Raw genomic sequence first — 12,547 nt, 5'->3', positions numbered from 1 at the left:
TCTCTCTCTCTCTCTCTCTCGCTCTCTCTCCTCTTCTCTCTTTATTCCACACAAACACACACAAGAGTATTTGTGGTGGGACCTACGTGTCTGTGGTGTGTCAATGGACACATCGTTGGTATACGCCCCAATTCCATGCTTGCTCCTGGCAGCCAGCTGGAAGGTGTAGGTGGAGAAAGGCTTCAAGTTCTTTAACAAGTAGGAGGTGGTTGGCTCAAAGCTGACTTTTTTCTGTAAATAAATAAAAATAGCAGGACAGTGGAAGACATCAAGTTGTAAGAAAAACAAAAAAACAAGGTTGTAATAACAATTTGTTTAAAAAGAGCATCTGTAATAGAACTTTTGATATTAGGATCAGCTGATCTTCTGTTAACCCCAACCATCTATCTTTCATCCTGTTATTACCCATAAATATATTAGTCCAGCAAAACAGTCCTCACAGCTACCAATCTGTCTGTCTCGCTCTCTTATCTTACCTCCTCTGTGTCATCAGCCCGACGGTAGACCAGTTCATATCCTGTGATCTGGTTGTCAGGGCCACCCTGGGGTGGGGCCACCCAGGACAACAGGATACTGGTTTCAGACTTGGCCTCACCCTTAAATTCTGAAGGTTGGGATGGAACTACAGAGTTGAGAAACATAAGGATAAGTAAATTTCATCTTTCATTCTTGCAGTTGGTAAGTGTATATATTTTCAGTATAGCATGGCATATCTGTCTTACACAAGCAAAGCTTGACACCTCTCTTTTGCTTCTTGTCTCTTACCTCCAGTCTTGGCTATAATCTGCAGGTCCTGGGACAGGGGTCCGTCTCCTACAGAGGTGAAGGCCAGCACTCTGATGTAGTAAGTCTTGTTGGGAGTCAAACCCTGAATGGTAATGAAGTTGGCGCTGCGCACCATCTGCTTCTCCCACTGCACACCACACAACCCGATGCATGAATGCAAGTAGACACACAGATGCACACTTATTAGACACATGCAGACAAGGCAAATTAGTCAGCTGTGATTAATAAACAGGTACACACCTGGTTGACTGGTAGCGTGTTGTCTGACGTGTAGTAGACTCTATAGCCCACCACCTGTCCATTAGGTTCCTCTGGTTCATCCCAGTGGATGATTGCTGTTGTGGTGCTCAGCATACGACCCCTGACCTGCAGGGCATATGTAAAGAACTTCACATTGGGATATTAATGTACTCTTATTTCACTGGAGTTTTGTTTGAACTAAATGTTATGGTTTCATCAAAACGCTCTCCTGCCTGCCTGTCTCATCTCTGCATCTGGGTCCTCAATTCCGTTACGTGTGACACTACAGGCCACTAAAGACTAGTGTTAAAAAGTACACACTGAAAGATTTCTAATATTAATGCTTTTTATTTATATAGCGATTGTGGAGGTGGAGCAGGTCTGTGAGGTAGGAAGGAGCCTGGTGGGCTTTGTGAGTAAGGAGGATGACTTTGAACTGGATGTGTTGGGGAACAGGGAGCCAGTGGAGAATCTGGAGGAAAGAGGTGATGTGGTCACGGGAGAGGGTGTGGGTGATGAGGTGGGCATCAGAGTTTTGGATGTATTGAAGTTTATTTAAGGCTTTTGCAGATGAACCATAGAGGATTCTATGCAGTAATTGATTCTGGAAGTGATGAAGGTGTGGATCAAAGTTTCAGCAGCAGAGAATGTGAGCGAAAGGGCGGAGACGGGCAATGTTTTTTGAGGTAGAAGAAGGCAGTTCTGGTTATTTGGTGGATGTGATTTTCCGAAGTGAGGTTGTTGTTGAAGTTGACTCTGAGGTTATGTATGTGTGGGGATGGAGACAGGGTGGAGTTGTTGACAGGGAGACTGTAGTTGTGGGTGTTCTTTGTGAGGGACATGTTATGCACTGTAATATAGTCAAAATAACAGGCAGCTAATCATACTGTACTGTATAACAACCAAACTTGAGGTGAGGGTATTGTCAGAGAAACAATAACAGATGTAAAAAAACCAAAAAGAAAACGGCAAAGAATTACAATCAACTTGTTATTCATATAGGACCAAAATTACATCTTTGAATATCACATTTTTACTGCCAGATGACAGGTGCAGTATCACTGTAAAAATGGCATTTTAATGAATTTGCTTTTGTCCAATAAAACCCTGACCTGTCGAGGATGGGAGGAGGGGGCCTGCTCTGCTGTGCGAGCCTCCACCACCTCGCTGGAGGGGCCCTGGCCAATGGTGTTAATGGCCGCCACCCGAAAGTCGTAGTGGGAGTATGGGCTGAGGCCGCCTACACTGTAGCGCGTTGTGGCAATGCCATCAATCTCTTTATAGGGGTCCTCTGACCCTTTGGCACGATGCTGGAAGAAGCAAGAGAGGAAGAGGGAAGAGAGAGAGGAAGAATGTACTTATTTAAAGCTGTATTAAATAACTTTGTACAGAGAAAGCTCTACAAATATCTATCTATATATCCATCTTTCAATCTAGATTTTTGCCAAAACATACAGAATGAAATGTGAAATATCTAATGTGAGTGTCCTACTTTTTTATAAAGTCAGCAATTTGATGAATTCATTACTTTCAGGAGAGACATGGTACTTTTTTATTTGGCAGCCCTACTTACTGATTTAGGCTGTTAATAACAGTTAATACTCATGTAAAAATCTAGTGCAGCTTCAGCTTTCTTAAGTTCTGTGTCTCAAAAAACCTGTGTGCACATGCAGTAGCGCTTCTGTGTCTGTTACACACCTGTATAACATAGTAGGAGACAGGCTCAGGGTTGCCAGAATCCCAGGTGAGTGTAATGCTTGTTGCAGTTCTCTCCGTCACCATAGGAGTACCAGGGGCCTTTGGCAGAGCTGTGAGAGAGAGATTTTTACAAACTATCCTTCTTATCTTTAAAAAAAAATCACATGATAGACTCAGATTAATAGCACCACTGTGTACTCATAAAACAATTAAATCAACTTCTGCTAGTTAAAACATATAAAAGATGAGACCAATTACAAATATTGGACAAAAATATAAACTTTATCGGGCAAAACAAATAAAGTTAGTTCAACAATTTGTTATATTAAATCCAAATTAACCCCCCTGTATACTGACAAAGTTGAATTGAATACAGACTTAGGGATCATTAATTAGTGACAGATCCCTATAGACAACAGAGTTTTGACAGAGAAAAAAAATTATTTGCCAATGTGAAAAAAAGAAGTGGAGACAGATTTCAATTTTCTTAATGAAATCCCCAAATATGAATAAATTCAAATCTAATTGACCACAAATAATACAGTCTTTCCTTCTTCTTTAACTGTTGATGACTAGTATCATGTGGCAGAACTGACTAGAGAAAACTGCTGTCATAAATCAAGACATACTTCTGAGTAGGATCATTTTCTTTTTCATTAATTGTGTATACTGTAATAAACAGAAAGTTCCTTCTTTCCTCTTCTACTATACAATATAACTGATATTCATTTTGCGTTCTCGAGCAGCTCCGCTCAAAAAAAAGAAAAGTACACACAGAGTTAGACAACAATTACAATGATTACACATATAATAAAAATAACCTTGACAAAGAAACATGTTATCATGTCCTGATATCCTCGGCTCCAGATCTTAATTGACAGCACAAATTTTGGTTTAGCAACAGGACAGATTGATGTATAAAAGAGTTCTTGAACCTGTTGTATCTAAATGAAGGGATTTTAAATTGCCTTTTAAAAGGCAGAAGTTGTTATTCATAATTTAAAACATCCATGGAGTCCGAAGAGAGGATGTTAGCAAGCCTGAGCATGCTCTTATTGTAGGTTGTTTAAAAAGAGTGGGCAACCGGTTGACCTATCATCTTAGCACAAACTTTGCGTTGATTATATAACTTTTTTTAAAGTTTAAAGTTTAGAAGTTAGGCTGCTAAAGCAGGCTGCCCTGCAGTACCGCATGACACTTTGAAAACCTGAATTAAAAAACAGAGAGATAATCTGGCAGCTGGTTCCAGAAGATCCAAGTCATCAGTAATCAATTGATATATTCCATTTGTGCCAGTCAGACATATTAATGTTAAGATATATATATATTTGGCATGTATGAAAAACAGAGAAAATGGAGTAACTTGACTTACTAGTCTGACTTTATATTTATTTTGTAATGGAAATTTTCTTATCAACGTACTACATATCAAGTGCTCATTCACACTTTGTCCTCTCTGCTCTTATAAAAACCAAAGTCTCACTGGAGGAAAGGTCAAACCATCACTTCCTCTATGCTGATTTGCTCTTCTCCTCACCCACAAGCCTCCTCATATATGCCGATGAACCCACCTTTCACAATTATCTGTGCCACTGCCTCGATCACGCCAAGTGTCGACATAGCAACGCATGTGTAATTGTTGGACTGCCGTACGTCAGTCAGTTCCAGGACGTTGCGGCCGATGGGCATGTCATCTTCGGGCGTCAGGTCTTCTGCTCCCAGCATCCACTTCACGTACGGCATAGGGGAGCCCACAGCCACACAGGTGATGTTGACGTTCCCCCCTGGCATGATCTCACTGTCCGCAGGGGGGATGGAGAAGCGTGGGGGGACACGGCGCACTGGACCAGACAGCAGTGAAAGCAGGACGGCAGAAAAAGAGAGGAATTAGAAATTCATGACTGTGTTGCTCAGTAAAGTGCAATGCAATGCATAACAATCAGTGTCTATACACTGTGGCATGATTTACTTTGTTTTGTTCTATGTACTCAAAGATGAAGTTTTATGAGATTTAAAGAAGACTGACATCACAATGTTTTATTCATGGAGTTTTTAGGTGTGCTCTATTAAATATTTTATGAACTGAAACACAAAAGATACACAGACAAAAAAAAAAAATCACAGCAAACACACATGCACTCACAGGGAAAAAAGTGAGTACAGTATATCTCAAAGGAGTAAACTGTACAGGCAGGTTTAAACCTTTAGTACTGCACATAAAACAGCCAAAACACACAAACACAAATGGCAGTTTAATGGAAGAATAGAAAATACTCAAGAGAGACTCAAAGAGCCACACAGTCGTTAGTTTACCAACCTTCTCGCAGCTCTGCAGAGGGTAAGACAGAGCATGGCGGCAGTAGGAGGAGAGAAAGGAGAGAAAACCAGAAAATATCAGAGAAGAAACAGGAGACACAGAGAGAAAACAAGATTGACAAAGTAGCATGGCAAAGTAGCAACAGACAAAGGAAGAGCCAAAGAGAAACAGGAAGAAAGAAAGAAAGAAAGAAAGAAAGAAAGAAAGAAAGAAATGAGGAGAACAAAGAGAGAAAACCGAGTCCAGAGATGGCTGGTGTGTCAGTGAAAGCCTTCCTGTTTAAGGCAGCCTCCACAGCTGGCTGTCTCCATCGAACGCATTTCAAACACTCACTGAGCAGCAAGATTTTGCTGGCCCTGCAAGCATTGTTAGACGCACATCACTGCCTCTGCCTTGCTTGTGTACGTCTGTGTGTGTGCATGTGTTTATATATTTTCTTTTAGTATAGCATGGATGTGTGTGTTTCTGTGTGAGTGCATCCAGTCGTGTGTGTGTGTGTGTGTGTTTGTTTCGTATCCCTGGGAGCAATGTTGGAGTCAGAAAAGCATGCAACGCTGTTTAAAGCTTTTCCCCCCCTTTTTTCAGGGGTGGGCAGACAACAGAGCAAAAGGCCACAGGAATAAAAATGTCCGCAAGATTTAAACATTTGGTGGGAATGCATGTCTGTGTATGTGTGTGTTGAAGGAGACAGTGCCTGAGGAGGTGAGATGCCTGTCAAATTTAGGAAGAAACACAAGTCTTAACCAGACAGTGATTTGGTTTTTCTCTAAGGTCTAAAGGCTAAGAAGGGAGGGCAGAGAGATTAATAGCCTGAGTGAAGCATGCAGCCCAGCCATAGCTGATATAAGGAAGTGCTCATTTTAAAAGCATCCGGTTTTATGGCTCTACAGCTAAGAATTATAAAACACAGCAGTTTAAATAACATCATAATAACATGATAAACACTCATTCCTAGCATATTTAAAAAATAATAAAACTATGAATATCGTCTAGGAATAAAATGTCCCAATCTGCACATCCATTATCAATGCAATCATGAATTTGAGTGCTCTAATTGGACTAACAGGCTGGTTTTTATCCCCCTCTTACCTCTGACATAGAGGTTAGCTGGTGTGGAATAGCGTGTCCCATCGCTGTTGGTGGCAACACACTCATACTTCCCCTGGTCTGACTCCTCACTCATCTCTATCTGGAGGGCACCTGGATAGATGGAGGGATAGAGAGGAAAAGTAGCAGACAGAGAGAGAGGAGAGTCGCACAGAAAGATAGTGAGGAAGAAAAAGCAATTACACAAACGTGGCAACATCAGATGATTTGGTATAGTCCAAAAATACATCAACATAGAAATGGTAGGAACTGCATAAATTGTAAATGAATCTGAGGGAGTTTTCAGCAAAAACAAGCTAAACAGAGAGCTACAAAGGGAGCCAAATCTAGTGGGACAAATTAAGTTTCCACCACTGTCAGCAAGAATCTGCCCAAAACAAGGGTCAGCTTCCTGATTCAGAAATGGGAAGAAAAAAAGAAAAAGAAAGAAAAAAAAAAGCATTGATACAAAGCCTAGAAAATCGGAGAATGTAGTCTTCATGCAAGGCAGAAACAAATAAACCAAGCAACCAAAATGTGAAGAAATCCAGTCACCAATACAATAATTAAAAAAACTGATTTGCTGAAAATTAAGATGTAGTTATATTAGGGAGAAAACCATGTTTCAGTTTTCAAGGACAAAATGTTACAAAGATATTGCCATGGCAATAAGATATCACCAACCAGTACGGATCCACCAATGGGATCAGGAGTGTGATGTCATTTTAAAAACACACCCAATAAGGAGGTAAAAACATCAACCGACCTCCATCAAGAAAAAAAAGGAACGACATACGCAAAGCCTTGGGAAGGGACCGATGCTTTCTCACTACCTGAAAACAGAAAAACTGTCAAAAAAGTCAACCAGAGTTTCTTTAAAGATGGTATGGTAAGGCAAAAAAGCGCCCAGAAAAACTTTATCAAAAAAGTGGTTGTTTGGGGCTTTTTATCGGTAATGAGAGAGAAAAGAGAAAGTAATGGTAAAAAAAATCATGAAGAAATTTGTGTGTATGTGCAAGGTTGTGTGTTTATGTGTGCGTGAGCACACTAATGTCTGCAAGTGTGTCTGAGTCTTCGCCATCTGGACTTTTCAGGCTGAGCGAATAACAGCTGGGAGGGAAAACAAAACTGGGACGTTTGATTGGGCAAATATAGACAAGGTAGAAGGAAAAGGCCAGGTTAAACTTAGGTCAATACCAGAAAATCAGATGATGAACAAATTTGAAAAGCAAACAAACGGAGGAAAAAGTGATATTATTTATATTTATTTATATAAATATACATATGTATATGTATATATATAATGCTTTGTCACCTCAAACTAAGCAACAAAGAAATAAATAAAAATTGTCATGCTTTAGACTGAAAACGTAAATAGCTAAGTGATGTTAAACTGAATACTGGATACAAAAGAGAGATCACAATATGGCGAGGAAGGAAGCAATGGATTTCTGTGTTATAGAGTCAACGTTTAGGCTGAGATGGAAAAATGAACAGATTAAGAGAGGATGACAGAAGAGAAGAAGGGGGGTGATTAAAAGTCATAGTATAATGAATTGCTTGCTCAATTCCATTTTCTACCTCTTGCACCTACTGCAGATCTGGGGCAGCTGGATAGTTATTACCAATATGAAAGTCTTTTGGACTAAACATGTATTGATTAATCCACCCAGAGCTGCTTTTTCAGATCTGTGTACAAGTAGGAACCAGTGGTCGAAAAGGAATCAGGCCACTGTGTCATGTTGGTCCTCCCAGCAGTCTTACCTCGTATAGGCGTGCCACCTGAGTGGGCAATGAATGCACGAGATTAGAGAAGGAAAAGAAGAAGAAAATGTTAGTACCACAGGAGGAAAAGGGGATAAGGAAGGGAGGGACTGGGGGGGGAGGGGGGAGGGAGGTAACTTGGAAGGGAGAAGAATCAAATTAGAGAGAAAGACTCAAAATATAGATCCTTAATAGAGTGAGAGAAAAAAGAGAGGCATAAAAAAGAATAAATAAAGACAGAAAAAGCCTGAGAAGAGAAAGACAGAAACTAGATAGACAGAGTGACAGACAGTGACAGAGCTATAAGGAGATGGGTTATTGATTTGACTTCATTGACTTGCAGCAGGGGTTGATGTGGCTTTAGGAGTAAGGTTGTGTCTGCACCGCTCGGGGACTCTAATTACATAACTGCCCTGAGACTGAACCTGCACTTGCTCTCCATGTAGATCCAGACCAGGTGTAATTCTGCTAGCAATAAGGTGTGTAAATATATATTTAATATCTGTTTCTAAAGGAGAAAACCCCCCCTACAATACTATAAAAACTCTGGCATTGCCGCTACATCATATTTGGATCGATTTTTGTTTTATTGTTTGGCGTTGCTTCCAGCTACAACCGAGTCTGACAGCAAGGACATTTTCAACAATCTAAAACATCAGCAGTAAATGTCAAGGTGATGACTCGGCCCCTCAGAATCAAAGTGCAATGGTGTGTTTGTAAACTCAATGTCTTAAACCAACCATTAACAATCATCCTGTGAGAAGTCCAGCGTAAAAGAGGCAAGAGTGGACTCAACAGACCAAAATGCAATGAAGCAACAAGACACGTTCACCGTTAAAATTATTTTCATTATTGATTGATCTTCCAGGCATTTTATTTGGTTAATCAAATAATAATTTGGCCTATGCCAGATGTCTATCACAATGCACCAATGCATCTTCAAATTGCTTGTTTTGTCACAAACCTCTAGATATTCAGTTTACAATGGTAAAAAACTGAGAAAAAACTATAATGACATTTTTTTTAACCATTAATAAACTATTCAAATGTTAATGTTGCTAATTTATTTTCTATCATTTGACTAATCAAATAATTGACTAATTGTTTCAGCTGTAAAGCGGTGTGAGTCAGACAGGGTACATGTAAATATTCCAGGCATATACTCTAGATGCCAATAAAAAAGCATTCTGGGAAATGAAAGAAATCACTAAAGTGAATGTAAACAAAGAAATGCTAATTACAGCACTTTGTTGCAAAATTACATCTAAAACAGTGATAAGTATTGAAGGGTGGGTTTTTCTTTAACTACTTTACTTGTCTGACTCTACTATGCATGTGTCCATTTTCTACCTCTAAGCACTAGTAACCAGGTTCAGCATATACATACTACACTGTACAGTCAAAGTCTAGAAGTCTGAAGCCTGGTCACTATTGATTTCCTTACAGTGGCTCCACTAGAGGCCTACCTAACAGTCATCTAGAGTTGATGGCTTATTGACTGGTAACTCTATAGAGCAGAGCAGAGAGAGTAAGTGGGTGAGTGGATGACAGAGTGAGTGAGTGAGTGAGTGAGTGAGTGAGTGAGTGAGGGGAAGAATAATTGAATAAGTGGAAAGGTAAATAGGTGAGTGAGAACGTTATTGTAATTATTTGGGTGCGGAAAGGCTGCAGGTGCACAGGTGAGGGTGAGACGAGCTACTTCTAGGGTGACAGAGATATGTGTCAGTATGTACAGTAGTATATGTTTATACATATATATATATGTGTTGATACGTGTCTATGCATGTTGATGTATGTGTGTGTGTACACGTGGTTGTATCAAGTTTGTAGCATCTATAATATGTTTCTTTAACCAAAATGATGTATGGGTGCCTGCAGACTTGTGAGTTAGTGTGTATATATTTCTGTGTGTGTGTGTGTGCGCATCTGTGCTTTATATTATCTTGGTGTTTGACTGTTAGTAAAATGCATGCCATCATGCATTTTAATAACACCTCAACATTGTAAAGGTGAGCAGCAGTAGCACAGTAGCAGCATTAGTGAACAGTATATAGAAAAGTGGACAGGCCTCAGAACAGAAGCACTTACCAAAGGACTCTGTGGTTAAAAAGATACAAAGAGAAAAGAAACAGCATAGACATGGCATTACAATCGGACCATTGGTTACACAGAGGAGTTGACTTAGTAGAAACACCTTAAAAAAGCACTGGAACACTAAAAAAGGTAATGTGTATCGATTATCTAGACAGAACTTTGTGCTTAAAAGAATCATAAAAGTATTTTGTAATCATCACATGGAAGACAAAGAGTTAAAATATTAAATATTTGACATTTTAAGTTGTAACAATTTATTAAATCATTTTAATTAAATATACATATTTGTAAAATTAAGGTAAAAAAGGGAGTCTAAGCAGGGAGCTGAGGGTTTAGCCATAGAATAAAAAATAAAAATGGGGACGGAAGCAAAGAGGTTATCCATAAAGAAGCCAGAGAGTTGGGTGTCCAATCACAAGAAAGGGATTTTGGTTTCAGAGTTGGTCCCTGGAAGCAGCAGGAGGACTGAGGAGAGAGGGGACTTTGCTGAGACAAGTTGGGATTTTACACACTACTGTGGCATTAGAAAAGCTAATTGAGTAGTGGGAAATTATTTATTCTTTGTGTTTTTCAAAGTAATTTTTCTTTGAGTCTAACAAATTCTGTCAATGTATTTTCTCAGATAACATGGATACAATGTCTGTGAGTCAATTTCACACCCACAAAAGACACTTTCCATGAAATGAGGAAAAAAAAAAGGTTACTTGTTTGTTTAGTCACAGCAGTGAGCCATCTTAGAGAGTACATTCCCTCAGTGCATGCCACCACCACCTGGGTTTACATTGCAAATTCTGTCAGTAGAGAAGATTTGTTATGACTAGAGACATGTTGCGCACTGATGCGTGTCGTTACAAATATTTCATAACGTTTGTACCAAGTCAAAAATTAAACCCTTCGTGTGATGGGGATGTGCACAGGGAAGACCTCAGAGAGTTTGGAGAAAAGCGGAGAAAAGTTGGGAGTACGCTGTTTAGGCTTTAAAGAGTTAAGAAAAGTTGGCAACCACACACAGTCAACTCATACCACAGCAGCAGTGTAACACAGCCAGTAACCACAGCAGGAGGAGTGCGAAACAGAAATAAGAAAAGGGGTAAACGAGGGCAAGAATAACAGTAGCTTTGAAGGAACAGAAAATAAAAGGGGGGGAGAAGTAGTAGATATTGAACAAGGGATAGAGCAAATTGGAGGGATAAAACCTAAAAGTGGAAATAAAAGCTTGGGATTGAGGGGAAGGGAAAGAATGGAGAGATAAATGCACTGGTTACCTGAACGGAGCTGCTTGATCCGTCCATTGTTATTGGACGTGTTGACCGGCAGGAAATCCTTGAACCAGGTAATTTCTGGGTCAGGGTTGCCGCTAGCAGCACAGAGCATAGTGGCGGTCCGAGAACGCTCCACCACTTTCAACTGTGGACCCATGTCTATGGTGGGGAATCCAGAGGGCAGCTGGTCCTCTAGAAAGATCAAATACATGAGTCAAACAGAGTTGGAAAAAATAGTACACATTCTACATCGACCCGCCATTTCAAATGTGTTAATTTAAAAGGATTTTAAACAGTATGGGTTTATTTCTTAACAGTATTCAATATATAACAATGTATATTGTTACAGTTACAACACATTTGGATTTTTCTCCTTTAAGACAAAGCCAGGCTAGCTTTTTCCCCGTTTTCTTGCATGCTAAGGTAAGCTAACAGACTGCTGGCTATCTATCTAGCCTTGTATTGAACAGATTCAGAGTTAAATGCAGATTCAATTTAGAGTCAAATATGTTTTGAATTGGCCTTGAGCCCAGAGGCAACACTTTTGAAGAATACAATAGTGCGGTCAAATAGTAACATTTTATTCCATTTGACAAAATATCTCACAAAGACTTTAGGCAACCGCTCTTCAAATAAGACTCAAGTGAAAATCAAATACTCTCTATTCTGCTGAAGTCAGTAAAGGCTGAGCTCAGTCCATGTATTGCACACAATCTTCACCGGAAGCTCATCCCTTTGCATAAATCCAACAAGCAAGTCAAATAAAGATGCATTCACTGGGACTTCAACCCTTTTGGTATGGCAAATCAAATGTGAATTCATAGACATCTGAGGCAATTAGATCAAACATGAAGAGTCGTTCCACTGTGATGAAGGAAATCAAAGGCATTGGGCCAACTTCATTTAACTAAAATGGGAGATTTCAGGGAGAGGTTGGGAGACAATGCTTCAAGCAGGTAGGATCAAAGACGCCTGCACTCAGTCAACTAGGAATATACTGTATTCAACCTTGGAATTAAATGGGTTCAGAGCAAATCAGTTTGTAAAAACATTTTTTATTTTACTTTCTTCAAGGCTGTTCTTTGAAACTGCAAGGTAAAATGACAGATTCATGAGTCATCTATAATAAAAGTTGTTAAAGATAGACGTGGTGACAAAAGACAGATGAGCTAGGAGCGTACGTTTCTACGTTGTGTACATATGTTTGTATTTGATCTAGAAGGCAGTCTATTGTAATTTTCTTTACCCAGGATCCCTTGTGAATTCATCCCTCTCAACCAGAAAGAGCCTCATTAATGGG

At 39.7% G+C, this 12,547-nt stretch overlaps 1 protein-coding gene across 32 annotated transcripts in view; it reads right to left on the bottom strand.

The window, feature by feature from the left end:
• ptprdb (protein tyrosine phosphatase receptor type Db) overlaps positions 1 to 12,547 on the bottom strand; it is a 151,766-nt gene that overhangs the window by 39,470 nt on the left and 99,749 nt on the right. For 8 of the 32 annotated variants that reach the window (XM_032544695.1, XM_032544737.1, XM_032544788.1 and 5 more), the window contains 12 exons: positions 11,251 to 11,439; positions 9,980 to 9,988; positions 7,892 to 7,909; positions 6,131 to 6,241; positions 5,042 to 5,053; positions 4,296 to 4,565; positions 2,725 to 2,834; positions 2,139 to 2,336; positions 1,027 to 1,152; positions 766 to 913; positions 477 to 622; positions 87 to 231 (listed from right to left, as the gene is read on the bottom strand). In XM_032544695.1, coding sequence (XP_032400586.1) covers positions 87 to 231; positions 477 to 622; positions 766 to 913; positions 1,027 to 1,152; positions 2,139 to 2,336; positions 2,725 to 2,834; positions 4,296 to 4,565; positions 5,042 to 5,053; positions 6,131 to 6,241; positions 7,892 to 7,909; positions 9,980 to 9,988; positions 11,251 to 11,439 — 1,482 coding nt within the window. The remainder of the gene's footprint in view (positions 1 to 86; positions 232 to 476; positions 623 to 765; positions 914 to 1,026; positions 1,153 to 2,138; positions 2,337 to 2,724; positions 2,835 to 4,295; positions 4,566 to 5,041; positions 5,054 to 6,130; positions 6,242 to 7,891; positions 7,910 to 9,979; positions 9,989 to 11,250; positions 11,440 to 12,547) is intronic. The other 24 variants (XM_032544708.1, XM_032499211.1, XM_032544795.1 and 21 more) reach the window with 7 other exon arrangements.

The sequence above is a fragment of the Etheostoma spectabile genome, chromosome 2, assembly GCF_008692095.1.
Source record: "Etheostoma spectabile isolate EspeVRDwgs_2016 chromosome 2, UIUC_Espe_1.0, whole genome shotgun sequence".
Classification (NCBI taxonomy): Eukaryota; Metazoa; Chordata; class Actinopteri; order Perciformes; family Percidae; genus Etheostoma; species Etheostoma spectabile.
Note: the sequence above shows the minus strand (reverse complement) of the source record. Positions and strands in the feature narration are given on the sequence as shown.